Source organism: Cheilinus undulatus, linkage group 15 (assembly GCF_018320785.1).
Source record: "Cheilinus undulatus linkage group 15, ASM1832078v1, whole genome shotgun sequence".
In the NCBI taxonomy this organism is placed as follows: Eukaryota; Metazoa; Chordata; class Actinopteri; order Labriformes; family Labridae; genus Cheilinus; species Cheilinus undulatus.
Genome location: NC_054879.1, coordinates 8,545,735 through 8,565,997, shown reverse-complemented (window position 1 = coordinate 8,565,997; position 20,263 = coordinate 8,545,735). Strand labels below are relative to the sequence as shown.

Here is a 20,263-nt window from a genome sequence, read left to right as displayed (position 1 = left end):
CTGCTGACTAAAAAGTAGAGGGACAATCCAGCTTGTTATCGGCATACAATTCAAAAGCCTGCATCGCTGATGGTATAAGGTTAGTAGCTAGAATCCTACACCAGACAACAATGGGACAACATTCCTCTTCCAAAAGTCCAGCAACTGGTCTCCTCACTTCAACTGTGGTTAAAAGAAGAGGGGATGCTACAGAGTGGTAAACAAGGCCCTGACCCGACATTTTGAGTTTGATTTGTGTTTCTGGATGTGTGGGTCTGGAGTTGTGGGTATTTGGGTCTGGTTGTGTGGGTGTCAGGGTTTAGATGTATCTTTGGGTCTGGGTTTGTGGGTGTGCCACTGGCACAACTTAACCCAGGCCCTTTGGCACAAATCACCCCACCCCCATTATTTTTGAAAAACTAGCATGATCCAGCAGTTTAGAGCTAGTATCATGTTAACTGTATAGACTCATTGTATAGCCTAATAAAGCATTATAACATGTGTGAAATGTTTTTAAACTTGTCTTAAATTGTTCAGACACAACAATCAAATAACCTTGATCATAGAAATTTTACTCTGAAAGGCAAAAATCAGTTTTTTGAGCTAAAATGTGCTTACCTCTCATGCCATGTGTCTCCCTTTTATACAGGATGAGTAAAATGGATGGCTCTTCAAAAATATGAGGTCACATGACCAATTTCTTCTATGGTTTCTTCTATAAACAAGGGGTGGCACTACTTCCCCTTTGGCACAAATCCCCCCACTCTCCCCTATGGTGTTTATGTTCTCTTGTAAATAAAATATGGGATTATGACATTTGCAAATCATTTCATTCTGTTTTCATATACATTTTATAAAGCACCACAACGTTTTGGGATTGTATTAATTTTATTTCTGCTGGGTAAAAGTAGTATTCTCCATCCATCTGTATCTCTGCTGGTTCTGTATTTCAGAAATATTCAGATTTCATCTCCATTAAGATTCAGTACGACTGCAGAGCTGGAAAAGAGCTGGCTGAGGAACTACAACATATGTTGGTGAGTAGAAATGTTTAACAGAAAATATAAAAGTCCTGACCCACTCAAGAAAATATTTTAAACAAAATAATATTAAAAATATCCTTGCATTGTAGGGGAGAATGGGGGTTGGTTGTCACACTTTTTACTCTAGTGTGAATTGAATCTGTTAATGCTAACTATGTGCAATAGGGCTATGTGCAATTATATTAGCACTTTAACTACCAGGCCAAGGGCAGTGTGCAATAATATTAGCACTTTAATTAACCAGGCCAAGGGCAATATGCAATTTCTTCTCTAAGCACACTCATGATCATGTGCAATATATCAGCACACTTGCACTTTAGCACTAAAGCACTTTATCGTATGCCTTATGCACTTTAACTGCAATGGTCAATTTATCTCTGGTCTGTTCTAAGCAAAGAATTGTTTTATTTGGGTCTTTGTATTTTTTTGTATCATCAATGTTGTCTTGTTTTGGTGTTGTCTGATTATTATGTAGATTTTTAATGTACTCTTTCTTGTATATACCATCATCCTCCCGGGTACTACAGATGGAAATTAGCCTATGGCTACAATCTGGCACAACTACATGTTTATGTCCATTAATGTGCATTGTCCCATGTCACAAATAAATGAATTAAAAAAAAATTGCTCATCATCGAAACATCCATCAATAGTCATTCCTACATTGAACTGAGGCTTAAGGTGTTGGCTTGAAATGTGTTACCATTTCATCCAACTTATAGAAACAAAGAGGTAATAAATGTTTAGAGACGCTCTGACACATCGTGACAACCAACCCCATCATGGGGATGGTTGTCAGACACTATGGGTTGCTTGTCACACTGTTATTTTAATGGGGAAAAATCTTAAAAATAAGGCAAATCAAAATTTTAAACTTTAATTGCACTGACAAGTTGACAAATACATAACTTTAAATGCATCTTAACACAAAATAAGCAAAGAACATGAACAGGAACATCTTTAGGCCAGCCTGTAGGCCTATGGGGACATTGTCACATGTGATAGCCAACCCCAAAGAGAGTGTGACAACCAACCAAAACCTGGAATTTCTTGCTAGCTTCATTGCTAACAACGGTCTAAACTATAGCTTTTTCTCCGCACTTTTAAGGGTGATTGTTTTGTTATAAACCCATTGTGTAAAAGCCTAGAAGAATGATACTGAGGAGCTGAATATTCACAATTTGACATAAAAAATACTAAAAGTCCTCTCACCTCAAGTTCATCTGTCCTGAAGAGAAGACTATTTATGAGCTTTAGCCTCAGTTCTGGAAATTTCCATACCAAACTTTGGGACACAGCGCCCTCTGGTGTCAAGATATGATGAGTGTGACAACCTACTTATGTGACAACCAACCCGTTTCTCCCCTACTAAAATTGCAATAATGAGAGATGTTCATTTTCATTCTTTCTCTACAAAGACAGTTGCATGCATTTCTTAAGCTCAGAGTGTCTATTTAAAAGGGTAAATATGAGAGCTCTCAATGAATTAATAAAAATGTAAATAAAGTAGAGAGTAGAAATGAAAAAGTCTGAAGTAGTAGTGTAAGGTAAATCAAAGTAGCTCTGAGTAACAACACGTACAAAACAACCTAAATAGTATAAAATTTCACTTTAAAAAAAGACTAGCTATTAAAATATTGTGAGAGTTGCCAGGCATCATACAGGTTAATATTTAACATTAGTATCCACCCTTTTTTTCCTTACAGGCTGAGTGTCAAGAAAAACCCATTCTTTTCTATGAGGTGAACATCGACAACTGCTCTCCTTATCAGTTCCTGTCAGTTACAAACATGTTGAAAGGTAACATGACAAGTGTATCATATTAGCTTGTTAGCTTTAACTACCAAGTTATCTGAGAGTTAGTAACTCAGATTTCATTTGCCTTCCTGTGGAAACAAACGTCAATCTTGATAAGTGACATCGATTGTGCAATAGGGATGGGAATTGATATGACTTTATTGATATTGATGCCATTGTTGGTTCTTCTTATCGATTTAACTCTGTATCAACCTTTATTGATTCCTTCCTGTATATTTTTTTTTTTTTCGGGAAAACGTAGACTGTATAGGTTTTTACTGTTAACAACTCAAATTTGAACACTGAACAAAATGTATGCTACCTTCAGTGAGAGTCACTGACAAGCACACTTCTATTACTGGCTATAATTAAAAGTTGTGATAACAAAAAATGTTAAACATCAAGTGTTTGAGAGGAGAACAAGCTAAATGAATTTTTGTATTTATTGGAAATGTCTCAGTTAAACAAACTGCTCTCTGGATCTTCAAGCTCTGAACTTTAATTAGAATAGAATAGTTCTGCTCATTTTCTTTAAAAGATAAAACTATGAAATAGATATAAACTAGTCTCTGGATTCTAGATCTCTGGACGTATAAAAATAAATTAAAATCATGTACAAAATTAACAGTTCTTGTGCAAAAACATGTATGCCTTTGTAACAGTCAGAATTTCATCGTAGTGCCTAATTACACCACAAGGTGGAGCCCTCACATTGTTTATGTAGTATGAACCAGAAAGTAGCTAGTGTGTCTCTCTCCAGCTGCCATTCTTGCACGCGCACAACAGTGAAGAGAACTCCCAAAACTATGTGAGGAGTTGGTGAAAGTCATGCCTATATTTAACTGCTCATGTATGACTAGTGACTGTAGCGCCATGGAGACCGGGCTTTGTATGGTCTATATTCGGTTTTGTAAAATAAAGTGCCATGTGGAAATCCCCATACTGTCCTCTTGTCGCTTTTCTGAGCTAACCTGCTATCTTGGAGCTTCTGCTAATGCTGCTAGCCTCTCCACCTAAAACCACCAACCAACCGTTACATCTTGCACAAAATCACTGTTGGACAGACATTGCACGTCACTCTGTTCACGTATTTTTTAGAGAAATGAAGTGACTGCTTTAGTCTGTTTTCGTGACTGTCCACCATGTTTACTTCCCTGACTTCTCTGTTCTTGCTAGCATTGCTGACTGCTTCAAGGCACATGGAAGTATGGCATCGATGAGGGAATTGTTAAGATAAATTTAAATGATGTCGCTAGAGTGAACCAATTGGACTATGACTAAAACTATTCATCGACGGCCTTTTTGTCATGACGAAAACTAGACTTAAAACTAACCAAAGAAAGTGATCAAATTGACAAAAAGTAAGTTTAGATGACACGATGACTGAAACTAGGCTTAAACGTAATTTAGTCTTCGTCGGACATTAAAAATCCAAGATACTGCTCCACTATGGATCAATCTGTCAAGGTACGAACCATCTATAGCTATTCTGCCTCTTAGCAGTAGAAAGCAGGGACCCCAGGTTAAACGGGGTTAATAGAACACACTACCTTGATTTGGTACCAGATTCAGGCAAGGGAATAAATGCTTGGACTAAAAGTAAAGACTAAAATGTGAGGACTTTTTATGGACTAAAACTAGACTAAAATGTTTATGAGTTTTCATTAGCTAAAACTAGACTGAAACTAAAAGGCTAGAAATTACTAAAACATGATTAAAACTAAAAGAAATTGAATCAAAAGACTAAAACTAAGACTAAAATTAAAAATAGCTGCCAAAATTATGACTGCTCAATTCCCATCCCTATTGAAAAACATTTGTTTCTTATATGCAGATACTTTTTAATACTCCATATAGAATTTATCTAATTAAATCCTTTGGTTGTTTGGTAACTATGAAAAATGCATTTTTGATTAGTAACTTACTTTACATGATACATTTTCAGTGCTGACTGATGGACCCCAAAATATTCTTGGATTTGGCATGGTGGATTTGCTACGCCCTGCTGATGCTATCCAGAAGAGGTAATACTCCAAATACAGACCTGCAGGATCACCAAGATGTACTCACATATACAGCTAGCAAAGTTATTTCATTTGTCTGTGTCATACACAGTAGTCTTGATTTAGATTTAGAGAATTTTATTTATCCCAACTGGCAATTCAGTTTTTGCAATCTACCTAGACCATGCATACATTCACAAAAACAGCAGAGACAATAATAATTAAAAGTCAGTACATGACAGAGATGCTTATTGACACATCAACCCTCATGTGATCCTTATAGTAACAGCACACCCAGTGTCAGGTGGATTATAATGCACATTTAAGAATAGCAGCAGATAAAAGAGAACATAAATAAGATACCCAGAGGTGCATTACAGATTACATTATTAGTTTACATTTATAGAAGCAACAGATATACCACAGTAAGAAGTGTGGACAGCAATATTAAAAATGATTTTGTTGATTTTAAAGCAGTTTAAGAATAAAAAGGACAAATTCTAGTGACTTGAAATGGTGAAAACTGTAATAATTTATGACAGTTTTTTCACAGTTTGGAGCCCTACTACTTGTGTATAAGAGCTGAGTCCCATAATCATGACACAAAAAAATGATACATTGCACTTTGCATAAACTATCCAGTAAATCTGCAAATCTTAAATTGCAACTGTAGAGCAGACAGAGCTATGCAAGCCCTCCCCCATAGGGTCCTGGACGCCCAGGTTGAGAAGCAATGATTAAAGACATAACCAGAGTTTCTAAACTTGATGGGAGGGTCATCTTGACTGCCTGAGACAAAGTTTAATTTGTTGTTATGCGAGCTATGCTATCTAATCAGTGTTTGGTGTAAGCACATGTAAAGGCAGGGAATTCAATAGTTTTTAGAGCAGGGTTTTTACCAAAAAAGAAAAGTACTTTTAGTCGACTGTTTGAAAACAAAATAATTTTTGACAGCTAAAATCCACATCCAATGTTCTTTTCAATCATAAGAGATCTGATTTATTTGGACTGAAGTATTTCAATTCAGTTTTACTCTCAACATCTCGCTCCTTGTATTTTTAGTCATTCCAGTCAAGGTGACCAAAACAAAGTCAGAGGCGTACCTGAAACTTCATCCTGTTCCACCTACTGCAAGACGTGGAGTAACTTCGCCACCATGACCTCATCTGAGCGAGATGCCTTCCTGAATGAATCCTTTCCAGATGGCTTCCAATGGGCGACGTCCAGCGAGTCCTTCAAAGTTGAAGGTGGTTGGACTGAAAATGGGAAAGGAGAAACCATTTGGGACCGTTTCGGTCATGAAAACATGGTTTATGAGAATCAGACTGCTGATCTAGCCTGTGACAGTTATAATAAGGTGGACTATGATGTCTACCTCCTGCGGGGTCTTCATGTCAACACGTACCAGTTTTCCATCTCCTGGGCCCGAATCTTTCCCTCAGGCTACCCCGAGAGCCAATCAGAGGAAGGGACTTTCTACTATGATAAGCTGATAAATGCTCTGATTGAGTCTGGCATCCAGCCTGTCGTCACTCTCTACCACTGGGATCTGCCCCAAGCACTTCAGGACAACGGTGGATGGACTAATGCATCCATCGTTGATGCCTTTAAGGACTATGCAGACTTCTGCTTCTCCAGGTTTGGAGACAGGGTCAAGACCTGGAACACATTCAGTAGCCCGTGGGTGGTGAGCCATGCTGGGTATGGCACTGGTGAGCATGCCCCTGGGGTTAAAGACTATGTGGTTGCTTCCTATCAGGTGAGAGCAGTTGTCTTAGCATTACATTACATATTACATTACAGACTGTTTTGTCAATCTTACATTTACCTGTGCATCTACTTTGGCTTTGCAGGTCACACACAATATACTTAAGTCTCATGCAGAGGCCTGGCATGTCTACAATGACAAATACAGATTTGCACAAGAAGGCAAAATAGGCATTGCATTGAACTCTGACTGGGCAGAGCCCAAAGACCCTTCCAAACCTGAAGATGAACTAGCAGCAGATCGCTACCTCCAGTTCATGCTGGGCTGGTTTGCACATCCCATATTTGTTAATGGAGATTATCCTGAAACCCTCAAGACTCAGACTGAGCAGAAAAGAAATGGGTGCCCTTCATCAGAGCCTGCAAGACTTCCTGCTTTCACAGCTGAAGAGAGCAGGAGAATAAATGGAACAGCTGACTTTTTTGGATTGAACCACTACACGTCCCGGCTGGTCAACAACAGTGTTGGCGGCTGTACCCCAGGTCCTCAAGGGGTGGGTGACTTTCAGGCTCATGTGGATCCCTCATGGACCTCAACAGCTTCTGATTGGATCTATTCTGCACCTTGGGGACTCCGACGACTACTAAACTATATCTCTGAAGAGTACTTAAATGCGACCCAAGTGCCCATCCACATAACCGGGAATGGAATGCCTTCTGAGTACACTGGGGAAACTCTCAATGACGTCCATCGAGTCGAGTACCTAAAGTGTTACATCAATGAGGCTCTGAAAGGTATACTGTATTTCCCTTTCTCACTATCTTTTGCACTTGTTTTGGTAGCTTACACCTTCAAAATTCTTGTGCAAAAGGTTGAGTGAGTTGCGTTGAATAACAGTTTTTCCTTGGTTTTTCTACAGCAATACATTTGGATGGTGTAAATGTGCAGCGGTTTACTGTCCAGTCGCTCATGGATGGCTTCGAAGGCCCACAAGGCTACAGTGAATGTTTTGGACTGCATCACATCGACTTTGACCTGCCTGACAGACCACCAAAGCAGTCTGCCTACTTCTACTCCAGTGTCATTGAGAAAAATGGTTTTGCCTCAAGAAAGCAGTTTCTCTCTGCACCAGAGCTGAAGAATGTAAAGACAAACAAAGTTACCTCAATGCCACCTTCAACTGTCCCATCCCAAGCCAAAACTGTTTGGGGTAAATTCTCAAGCCAAACCAATTTTCAAAGAAAACTCTACCACTATGGCACTTTCCCTGACGGCTTCAGCTGGGGAGTATCGTCTTCAGCTTACCAGGTAGAAGGGGGGTGGAACGCTGATGGGAAAGGGCCAAGCATCTGGGATACATTCACTCAAACACCTGGAAGCATTCCTGGCAATGCTAATGGCAATGTGGCCTGTGACAGCTACAACAGACTTGATGAAGATCTCTACATGCTTCGAGCTCTGCAGGTGAAGTCCTACAGATTCTCCGTGTCTTGGTCCAGAATCTTCCCCGATGGTCGGCATACATCCCTGAACCAGAAAGGTGTTGAATACTACAACAGACTCATAGACGGCCTCTTAGCAAACAACATCACTCTAATGGTGACACTCTACCACTGGGACCTTCCTCAAGCTCTGCAAGATGTTGGTGGCTGGGAGAGTGAAGACATGATTGACATTTTTAATGACTTTTGTGACTTTTGCTTCGCCACCTTTGGAGACAGGGTGAAATTCTGGATGACGTTCAACCAGCCACAAACAATTGCATGGAGAGGATATGGACTTGAGGATATGCCCCCAAATGTTGAGAATCCAGGAATTGCTCCCTACAGAGTTGCACACAACCTCATAAAGGCACACGCCAAGGCTTATCACACATACGATGTTAAGTATCGCAAATCCCAAGGTGGTCTCGTATCAATTGCCCTCAATGCTGACTGGGTTGAACCGATATATGTTCATGTCCCACGTGAAGTGGTGGCCGCTGACCGTGCTCTGCAGTTCCAACTGGGTTGGTTTGCACACCCAATTTTCAAGAATGGTGACTATCCTGATGCAATGAAGTGGCAAGTTGGAAACAAAAGTGAACTCCAAGATCTCTCAGAGACAAGACTGCCGACCTTTACAGAAGCAGAAAACACTTTCATCAAGGGAACAGCTGATGTGTTCTGTGTTAATCACTATACTACAAAGATTGTAAGCCATTCAACAGCTAGGCTTTCCCCTCAGTCCTATCAATATGACAAGGACTTGACAGAAGCAGAGGAAGGGGATTCACCGACTACTGCAATTAGCCAACAGAGAGCTGTAGCATGGGGCTTGAGGAGACTTCTAAACTGGATCAAGGAAGAGTATGGAGATCCTGAGATCTACATCACTGAGAATGGAGTCGCTACACACCCTGTGCCTACAGTTGATGATACAGATAGGGTTGATTTTTATAAAACCTATGTTGATGAGGCTTTAAAAGGTGAGTGCTCATGTTTGACATTAAACCCTTAGGGGAATACAATTTGTTTAGTCTTTAATATAACTGTTTGAAGCCAAAAAATAGTGGACATGTCATCGTCAGGTAGTTAAATTGATGATGACCCAACAAATGCCAAACTTTCAATTGCCTTCCTTATGTTGTTGCTTTCCTATTATTTGTCCACAGCCCATAACCTTGATGGTGTAAAGCTGAGAGGATACATAACAACATCCCTCATGGATTCCTTTGAGTGGCTCCATGGATACACTGTTGGATTTGGGTTGCACCACGTTGACTTCATGAACCCAAACCGGCCAAGGACACCCAAACGCTCTGCTCACTTGTACAACCAAATTATAAAAAACAATGGCTTCCCCATACCAGATGATGAGAGGACGCTTTATGAAGAGTTTCCTAATCATTTTAACTGGAGCACTGCCAGTGCCGCTCACCAGGTAAGCAGCGTTGATCAATTCACTGTTCATCGGCATACTAAACTTATGCAAGTTGCTTTAGGAGATCCTTAATCAACACTGGGAATAAGCACAAAGCAAGAGGCTAATTCTGTGATATAATATTTCATTTCAGATTGAAGGGAGCTGGAGAGCAGAGGGAAAAGGACTGAGTATCTGGGATAAGTTTGCTCATACACCACAAAAAATAGCCAACAGTGACAATGCTGACATTGCCTGTGACAGTTACAACAAGATTGATGAGGATGTGGCAGTGTTAAAGAAACTGAAGGTGACCCACTACCGCTTCTCCATATCCTGGCCCAGAGTGCTCCCTGATGGCACCAACAACCACATCAATGAAGCTGGACTGAACTACTATCATAGGTTACTGGATGCATTGGAAGCTGCCAATATTCAGCCTCAGGTATGTAGCAATGCTGTTTAGGACCAATAGTACCAATGGTATGTAGTACTCATGCCCAGTGTCAGGGTTACAATTCTGGATGGGCCAAGGTCATTTTAGCTGGTTCTGTTAATTCAAGATGTTAAAAACACTCCATCCTCTGGTAACTCTTTACTTTGAAGAACTTTGTCAACTGTTTCTCTGAAAAATTGCAATTCATAGACCTATTGCAGACAGCCTGTTTATTTATCGCAGGGATGTCGAAACTTCTTGCACTGAGGGCCACATAGAGAAATATATAAGGATGATGGGGCCACTTTCACATACCTCACTTTGAGCGTATTGAAGTTAGTAAAACCAATCTAATGTGGGTGCTTAGTGTTTGTGCAGAAATGGCAAGCAAATGCCTGACAACGCAATTTGCCAATCATTTAAAGGATTTTAGGGAGGTTTAGGGCCCCTGGTTGACCCTGGCTACCAGTGGCTCTGCCCTTGGATGCTATTGGTACTGCTATTTGCTGCCATGAGGACCTTATAAATCAAGATAGCCTGTTGTTATTTTGGTTGCCAATATGTTTATCCATTTATAGTGTCCTGATGTGTCTAATCACATTAATCAGTTCTTCTAGTCAAATGTTTCTTTAGAGAATTATGTAGCTAATTTGCCTAAAGCTAAGCTGATGAAGCAGCTATGTAAGCTACATTGCTACATTTTCTTTGGAGTTAAGTTAGCTTTAGCTATGTTTGCTAAAGCTCACATTGCTAAAGCTAACTTAGTTATAGATAATGGAGCGATGTAGCTAACAGAGCTAAGGCTAAGTTCACAATTTATTTATATATAAGCTACATATCTCTGAGCTAAGCCTACAAAGCAATTACATAGGCTAAGTATTTACATGGTTAGCTAAATTAGTTTTAGTTTCTTTCCTAAAGCTAACATTGCTAAAGCTAACTTGGCTATAGATAAAGTAGCTACATAGCTAATGTAGCTAAGCTAAGGTCACAAAGCAGCTATGTAAGCTAAGGTGGTATGTTATCTGTGTAGCTAAGTTAGCCCAGCTACGTTTGCTTAAGCTCACATAGCTAAAGCAAACATAGCTACATTGGCTTATGTGGTTACATTTATTACATAGAGCTAGAGTAGCTATGTTAGATTTAGTTAAAGCTAACACAGCTAAAGTGAGCCCCTATTCATGTATCTTCTTTTAAAGCAGGTCCGTACATAATTTACATAATGTAATTTAATTCTGGATTAGACCTCTGATCTTCTTCTGTTTTATTTATGAAATGCTTCTTAGTCACGTTTGTAATGTTGTTATTTCATGAATTAAATTGCCTTTGTTTATGAATTCAGTTGAATTTTAAAAAAGAAGACTAAAAAAGGAAATATGTTCCACCAGCAAATTATGTCACTTCCTTTCTGAGATATGTATCGTGTCTCAGATGAGTGGTCTGTGAGAGTGGCTATCAGAAATGTAGGGTTTACAGCCAGACCCTTTTAGATCTGAGGGGATTGTGGCCCAGCAAAGTCACATTTTGGTGTGAAAAGATCTATGCGAGTTTTACACATCTACTTAGCATGAAATGCTCTGATGGTGAAGATTTCACATGACAGCAAAAAGCTTTTCACATTTTTCAAAGGGAAAGACTATTTTAAATGTCAAATAGCAATCAAATATTGAGAAAAAAATCAATGAAAGTATAGGTCAGGAAAGCCTGTTTTCTCCCAATGATGCCAACGGCAAAAGTGGCCTATGTGTGCAAGTGGGGGGACCCAGACCCTTAAGGCATATCTGCTGTATCAAAAAATATGTGACAAATGCTAATTTGCACCATTTTAAGCAGATCAGCAGCCTAAGCCCAAATTTCCTCTTCTCTGTTTCACAGGTGACCCTGTACCACTGGGACCTTCCACTGGCTCTGCAGAGAGTGGGGGGCTGGGAGAACGAAACGATTGTTGAGAGATTCAGAGATTATGCAGAGGTTTTATTCAGCAGATTAGGAAGCAAAGTGAAGTTCTGGATCACTCATAACGAACCTTACATTGCAGCCAACCTTGGCTATGGATATGGTACCTTTGCTCCAGGTGATCAATCTAATTACTTCTGAGTTGCCAACTTCATTTTCCACATTTTTAAAAAACCTTTTATTGTTGATCATTTTCTGTCTTTATTGGTTAGTATTATCTATGATATATCAATCGATAATCCTTGTTTTCTACTTGACTTGGCTTATAAAATCAAACATACCTCCATGTACATCTCCAAGAGTATAATTCCCTGTTTTAAGTCTACTTTTACTCACCGATACATGTTAAGGAAAAAAAAAAGAAATACTTCCCCTACTGTTGAACATTGTGCTAAAGGTTTATTTTCTATTGGTTAAACATGTCCTGTGTTTAAAATCTTATTATGATAATGCAATATAGCTATGTTTATCATCTCTTGATTTTCTTCAGGCATTAGTGGCAAGCAGTACATTGCAGCTCAGAACCTGATCAAGGCCCATGCTGAGTCTTGGCACCTCTACAACGACAACTTCAGAGCAAAACAGGGCGGCATGATCTCCATCACCATTAATTCTGATTGGGCAGAGCCAAAGAACCCATACAAGCAAGAGGACGTGGATGCAGCCAGACGCTACTTACAGGTTAACAAACGCACAGTGACACCTGAAGGGTGTAGTGCTCTGCGTAGTTTATCATTTATCTTCCTAGTTTTGCAGAGAGATGCATATCTTTTTGCTTAAGAAAATTTTAACAAAAAACACCAGAAGTGGAACTTAAAATTATTTTTCTTTACTACAACTTATGAACAATAGTACCAAAGACATCATGCATCAAAATCACAGCATTCTGACAATCTACTTTTTTCTTTTCTTTTTTTTTTTTTTTTAACAGTTTTTCATTGGCTGGTTTGCCAATCCCATCTTCATTGGTGATTATCCTGAAATAATGAAAACAATCATTCGTGACAGAAGTCTTGCAGCAGGTCTTTCTAAGTCAAGGTAAATTGAATTATTCTACACCTCTGTGAGCACAGGAATGAATGTTGTTTGTTATATATTTTAATGGTACACACCTTTGTCACAAAGTATTTAAACTTCACCACCAGGGGGCTCTCAATCAACATGATAACAAAAGATTGCAAGTAGAGAAACGCTGCTCAGCTCCACTCGTTTGTGGTGCTTACTTTTTTAATTGAGGAGGCTTTCAATCAAAAATGCATCACAGAAATTATATTTAACACCAAATGAATTCATTCTTTAAAATCATGATTGATGCAAGAAATTTTAAAGTTTGTCACTATTAGGCTGCATGTACACAGATGCCTTTTTATGAGCAGGCAGGACCTCATATCCAGAGCGCTTCTCACCAGTATTAATTGGTGCAAAACATGAATCCCACTTTCCTCTGTAGGAACTGCAACATTGTTTTGAAATAGCTCCATGTGCTTCATATTCCCCTATTTTAAGGAAATATCACACAGAAGACATGCAGACAATGTAAATGAATCCTGTCTGCCCAGGAAGCTTAGCATTCAGAACACTAGACTACATTTGTTTTAGATTATAAATAAACACTACCATTGCTAAAAAAGTTGGCTATGAACACAGGCCCTTAAAATTAATTTTCATCACATTTTGAAATTCTATTACTTGCATTTGAAACCGTTTCTTATCTTATTTTGGAACTTTGTACCGAGTTAAACGAAGGAAAGCTGCCTTCCTGTCCTGACCAAAGCCCTTTGCCAACCAGTGGCTGGTTGAGCCTTGTTGTATTTTTTTTTTTAAGTCAGGACCACTTTGTCAAGAAACACACATGATTTGCGGATCTACATTTTTCTCTTCATTAGCAGTTATTAATTTGCTCTTATTGCTGTTATTTATATCTGGCGGTGTGGCGTTTCTGGGATCCCTCTGCCTTTCCACAATCCTACATAGAAAGCATCAGGCGGGAACAGCACATGTTCCTCCTCTTCCTGTGCATACAAAGAAAGCCTGAGGCAGGGAGAGAAGCAGCAAAAAAAAAAAGAGCAGAGCAAGCATCAATGACAACAGAATGACATTGATTAAGTCAAATATAGCATAAAGGAGGAGCTGGGGTGGAGGAGGGTTGCAAAAAGCAGCTTGTAGAATGAGCAGCAAAGCATATCCAGACAAAAGCAGTTTAAGTATGGCAGTAGTGATCAGATGATGAGCATTTGCATGAGTTCAGCTGATCTCAATTATGTGGCAGCACTGAACAAACGCTATACACTTGATTTTTTTGTGGAGAGGGTGGGTGTTATAGGGTGGCGATGATGTGTATTGTAGACTGGCCCATTGTAACAAAGAATTCTGAAAACTCATTTGGTGACCCCAAAGATCATCTCGCATGACTCAAGTGTGGGTCTGGACCCAGACTTTAGGAAAGAATGGTGTAGAAAATGGATAAATGTCTATTATGGTGGCTTCCAGGACAAGACTTGGCCCATTACAGGTATAAAAGAAAATAATGATTTTCTAAGCCTTTGGAAATATTAGAGGCACTTAAATACTAAACTAAATATATGTATATAAATGAGGAGTCATGTTTTTGATTAATGTGGACGTTTCAGTACATCAACTGCACATATTTGTCAATTATCAACAAAATAAAGGTCAATTCATTCAATTTCATTTACTGATAGAAAGTTTATGAAAGAAAAAAGTATGAACTAAAGTCAGAGGTGAATGCCTCAGATTAAAGAAAAAGCTGTGAGTAGATTTTAAAGAAGAGTTTTGCTTTCTTGAACAGGCTTCCTGAGTTCACTCCTGAGGAAATCCAGAGGATCAAAGGGACTCATGATTACTTTGGCTTAAACCACTACTGCTCAGTTCTGTCATTCCCCGTAGATTTTGGAAACCAGCAGTTATGACGCTGACAGGTTTGGAAATGAAAGAAATGACATCATACAGTAGCTGAACTGAGGTTATGTGACAGAAGAAGAAATGAACCAACTAGCTGAAGCCAGATTTTGTTTCTCACTTTTTGAAAAATTCAATCCATGATTCAGGGGCACTGGGGCCGCCCACGACCGCACCTGGATCGAGTCAGGCTCCTTCTGGCTTAAGATCACTCCATTTGGATTTAGGAAACTCCTGGCGTTTATCAAGAATGAGTACGGAAACCCACCGGTGTATGTGACAGAGAATGGCATCTCAGAACGAGGAGCAGTCGACCTGAATGACATCCACAGGAAGCATTACTATGAGCAGTACATTAACCAAGCTCTGAAAGGTACCAGAGATTATATTTCCTTTGATGAGAAAGTGAACTTTATCCCTTGGCATATTTTGCTCTTCTGATGTTTGATGTACACTTTATAATGGACTTAAACTAGCACTATGTATCCTTTTCTTTTAATTTTTCAGCCATAGTTTTAGATGGAGTAGACCTGAAAGGATACACAGCCTGATCTTTGATGGACAACTTTGAGTGGGCTGAAGGTTATGTGGAGCGGTTTGGGCTTTTCTTTGTGAACCGCTCTGATCCAAACCTTCCTCGCATCCCTAAAAACTCAGCCTCTCGTTATGCCTCCATCATCACCTGCAATGGTTTCCCAGACCCAGCTCTCGGGCCCCATGAATGTCCGAACCCTGAAGGTAAAGTCATATTGAGTCCAATAAGCCAGATATAATGCATTGATTGTTAGACCTATGAGGGAATACTTTTACTAGTTTTTAGATCTTTTAGATCATGCACAATAGAAACTGAGAATCCAACCAAGACAAGTAAATCAATGATTTTTTTTTTTAAACAGCTACGAGCGCCCCGATGACGACCACACCGGAGAGCCCTTCAAAGACAACTATCCATATTAAGACAACACCAGAGGGCCCTTCAAAGACAACTATCCATATTAAGACAACACCAGAGGGCCCTTCAAAGACAACTTCTGATCCTAAGACCACACCAACAGCTCCCCCCACTCTGCCAGCATTTGAGGTGGGATTTTTGGGTCTGGGGCTTTCACCTTATGATGCTGAAGTGGCTCTTAATGTCCTCTTTTCGTTTCTTCTTGTGGGTGTTGTTCTTATCCTCTGTGTTTTTTATGTGCTCAGGAAAACAAAGAAACAGTTAAAGAAAGCAGCAGTGGAGTCTGTAAAGATGAAGAGATTCTGATGATAGTTTAAGAGGGGAGGAAATCTCTATAAATAATTATGTTTTTGGCAGCTTTAAACCCGATTCATTGAATTTTACAACAATAAAGTATCAGATGTACAAAGGTTTGGGGGAAATTCACTTATGTTTAAATCTAAACAATCCAAAAACTGCAGGTTATAATAGGCCTGTTCATGTTATGATTGATAAACTCGAAATGTATGGCATCATTTTAAGAGCAGAGAAATGTAAACTTTCAACTCTTGCTTTTTTCTAATAAAAAACTATTCAAGAACGTGGACTAAAGTGTTTTAAATGTTCATTTAATGCATCATTGTAGTATAGGAGACTACAAGGACAAAAGTATTTGGTTGCCTGACCACTACTCCTACAGGAACTGTAATGGTATTTGATATTGAGTTGGCCCCCCTTTTACAGCTTTTTTGAAGGTCTTCCACAAGATTTCGGAGTGTAAATAAAAAAACATTACAGGCACATGTTAGATGTAACTGCATATTCATTTATGTCAATATCTTAATACTGGTTGCAAAATAAGAAACATATGTTTTTCCCGTCAGAACAAAAGTGTACAAAGTGCCTTTTTTTTGTTTGTTTTTCCCCTTGTTCTGTTTGGCATGTATGGACTGCAGTATAACTGGACTGGATGCCGACCGATGCCAGACAGTTTTGCTCTACAGTAGATGAGTCAGTGTGGGTAGGCTCAACCTACTGAGACTATATCGCCTGCTATTTATTAACTATAACGCTGGGGCAGGGCAAAGATACAGACAGACAGACAGACAGATACAACAGTTCTGCAGAAGTCTGCCCTATAGAAGAAATATTAATTTACAGTGCAACAGAAAAGAAGTAAACTATATACAACAAGTTAAAGGGTTAACAATAGCTACAAAGTCTGCAGTAATATGAGGAAGGCAAGGAAACAGGTTAAACAGGTTAGCAGGTTGATGATCGGATGCAGCAGTCCAGGACAGAAATTGGGCATAAATTACCTTCATGAGCTCAGCCTAAAAGCAGATTTAACAGAAACAAGGGGAGAATGTAGGGACGAAGAGAGAGAGAGGACAAACAGAAAGAGTAGGAAGACCAGCAAAGACCCTAGGAAGATAGGGAGAAAGAAGAATAATAATACAAATACAAAACAAAGTGCCATTTTGAAGTGAGGTGTGAAGAGTGGGCATTACCATTCTCAAAGCAGCATCCTCCTCAGTGCCATGTCTTTAAAGATTCTGATGACCTCACTACTTTTTCTGCTGACAATTGGGAATTGCCTGTTTGTCATTCAGCACTAAATATTCAGCTTAAGTATACTGGTAGATTCACATGCTGTACCAATGACAAACTTTAGCAACATTACTTGTGTGGTGGACATCACATCATATCTATTGTTGATTTGGGCTAGTGTTGCTTGTTAAGCAGGTGAGCAGTCTACTAATTTCTCAGCTATGTTTGGTGCTGTATGAGACAGGCTACTTCATAACAGAGACAAATAAATGCAGGTTACAGATTGGCAACTGAGGTTTAGGGGGCAAACAATACACTCGATTCATTTATGTGTTACCTGGCTGGTGGGGCAGGGGAGGAGTTGTGTGTGGGCTGCAACTGTGCACTGCTGCTGCAACGCGTCTCCGTTTGTGTCCACTCTTCGCGTTCACCTTGACAATGGAAGGGAGGTGTGTGCGGACGGCCCATGTCAACACGGGCCATATACAGTACACTGTTTAAAAAAAAAAAAAAAAAAAAAAAATTCAAAGGGCACTTGCTTTGGTCCAGAGGGCAATGGGCAGATGCTACAGCACCACCTAGTGTCTGTCTGTGCACGCCTCTGATCCACGCTAATGTCTTCAGCTATAACGGCACCGGCCTCTTGTTACTGCTTGCTTACATCACAACTCTGCTGTGCCCGAAAGTACTGCCCCTCGTCGCTGATTGGTCCTTTCACTTTCTAACTGGGCCCAAACGGTTCAGATGGGAGCTTTGCCAGATGGATACGCCAGTGAGAAACAAGGAAACGGGCGTATCCATCTGCTTTTCAAGGTTATCTACAGTCGCCATGGTTAGTGTTTTGCAGTTCTCTATGGAGTTTACTCCTTGGTAGCAGCTATGTCACGTTTTGTCGCTTTGATTGGCCCGTAAAGATGTGACAGAACGTTCATCCAATCACCCTCCAAATTTTTTTTCAAAGGCTCTGTGTTTATGAGAGGTTTACCAGATAGATGTGTGAAACAAATCCATCTGGCTTGTCAGGTTAGGCAAGAGTGGCTCGACAGAAGTTTCTCAGTGCAAAATAAATGAGACCACCAGTTTGCAAGAAAAGCCAAGCAGGCTTTCATTTGAAGCCATTAATAAAATAAACAAGTCCTTGCAATATACAGCCCCAAAAGGAGCAATATTTATGTTTTGTTTTTTTACATTTAAAAAAAAAAAAACTTTCCGATTGGGATTTTCAGATTATCTTGCTTTCTTTCTCCTAAACTTGGTTTAACTCAGTGGTTCCCAAAGTGGGCCTTAAGCATGCTGGAGCAGATCTGAAGAAAAGCAAAAACATATTTGCCATCATGAAAAGCTTTAGTGTTGTTTTTCCTCCTTATTTCATATAGAAATGTGGTCCAGCTCTGATATAACTGCTGTTAAGTTGTAGTTTCATCAAAGCTAATCAACACTCTAGGGGCAGCCATTGCAATCGGTTACTACAACTAAACCTTGCCCATAGCTACCGCCTCATTTTCTCCTCAAACGACAGAGTGTGGCATCAGTGGAGGTCCAGCTCCATGAACCGCCATTATGTGACTACTCCATGGACGCAACTAAAAGAAGAGTCACTCACTCAGACAGGCAGTCACATACAGACCCAAGTGTAGGGCTGACCCCGGCGGTCAGCCTAAAAGGTCAGTGAGATAGATTGCCTGTTGCAACGGTAAAGTGAATTTGTGCTTTCCCTGTCTTGCAGAAGCGTGTAACCACCAGGTGGTTGTTCTGGTCAAAAAAGACTTTAAGGCCATTCTTCACCTGCAACATAGCTGGAACTACTTTTCTGCCTTGAATGTTGTGTAACTTCAAAAATAACAGCTGACTCTTGAGTTGCAAGTTGTTGTGATAGTAATCCTCACCTTGGTGACTTTCTAGATAGAGCACATAGGCCTAATACCATTCAAACACTAAACCACTGAGCTAATATCACGGAATATCAGCGGCGTATTGTGTCAAACCTGGCTGCTCTGTTATACAGTTATGTTTTAGGCAGTTTTTTTAACCGGTTTTAAGCAGCAATTTTTTGCTGACTGTTGGATAGTCTGAACTTTCAACCGTCTCTTTGTGTGTGGGAGGAATTTTAATGTTCGCCTGGATCCTAAAGTTTTTAGGAGTTACAAACACTGAACACTCTTTAGGGGCCATGGCTCCCCTTACCTCACCGCTTGGCTGTCAGAGCTGGGCCGATCTCAACAAGAAGATCTGCGAGTTGGAGCAAAGAATCTCCACTCTACAAAATCCAGAATGCCGAGAAGCACTTGGACACAATCATTTTCAGCGCGGTACCAGCTTCCTCAAGCACCGAGTTGGAGGACACAGCCCCTGTTGTGTCCTTCTCTGCAGACATAGCTTCCCACCACGGCTACAGCGCCGATGACTGTGTCGACCAACCTCGATCATCCGTGGGTCCTTATGGGAGCAAAACCCAACGCATCAGCCTGCTCTTCACTTTTCCATCTTTCCACGGAGACAAGACCAGCCGTCAACTGGTTTGGAGTGAACCCTCCGTTAAACTCCACTCCACGTCAACCGGAGCGCCGGACAGCTGCACGGAGGGATAGGCACTGCGCAGTGCACCCGTCTCTTCCTCCTTCTCCTTCATCCCAGGACATTCCGCTGGCCAACAGGTTCCTGATCCTGGACATGCAGGATTTTCCTCCACTGGGGGAACAACCAAGAAATTGGGGCCCATCGTCATCCTCTCGCCACAGGTTGTTGAGGGAGTGTTCAGGAGAGGCTCTGCTGGACCCGTTTCCCTTGTTAAGGCTGGAGGCTCTCCAGTCCGCTGTGGCGCCCTCGCTGCAGCCCTCAGCAGCTGCAGCAGCACATCCATCTTCGGCGTCCAGGGAGCCCTTGGTGGCACCGCCTCCATCCACAATTATAATCGGAGACTCCATTATAAGGAATATTAAGTCAAAGCTGGCTATAACTTTCTGCTTTCCGGGAGTTAAATTCTCTGACATAGTTTGGGTCATCCCTGGCCTGCTTGCACATCACCCGTCTGTGAAGTAG

General features: G+C 40.4%; 1 protein-coding gene across 1 annotated transcript in view; it reads left to right on the top strand.

Moving 5' to 3' along the window:
- The window catches only part of LOC121522602 (lactase-phlorizin hydrolase-like), a 27,005-nt gene extending 6,742 nt beyond the window's left edge, over positions 1 to 20,263 (top strand). Inside the window, 16 exon segments of the mRNA XM_041807136.1 lie at positions 933 to 1,016; positions 2,729 to 2,799; positions 5,885 to 6,581; positions 6,676 to 7,324; positions 7,450 to 8,997; positions 9,184 to 9,452; positions 9,586 to 9,876; positions 11,743 to 11,941; positions 12,314 to 12,504; positions 12,755 to 12,861; positions 14,633 to 14,740; positions 14,742 to 14,762; positions 14,892 to 15,115; positions 15,250 to 15,480; positions 19,595 to 19,740; positions 19,859 to 20,263. Coding sequence (XP_041663070.1) covers positions 933 to 1,016; positions 2,729 to 2,799; positions 5,885 to 6,581; positions 6,676 to 7,324; positions 7,450 to 8,997; positions 9,184 to 9,452; positions 9,586 to 9,876; positions 11,743 to 11,941; positions 12,314 to 12,504; positions 12,755 to 12,861; positions 14,633 to 14,740; positions 14,742 to 14,762; positions 14,892 to 15,115; positions 15,250 to 15,480; positions 19,595 to 19,740; positions 19,859 to 20,263 — 5,241 coding nt within the window.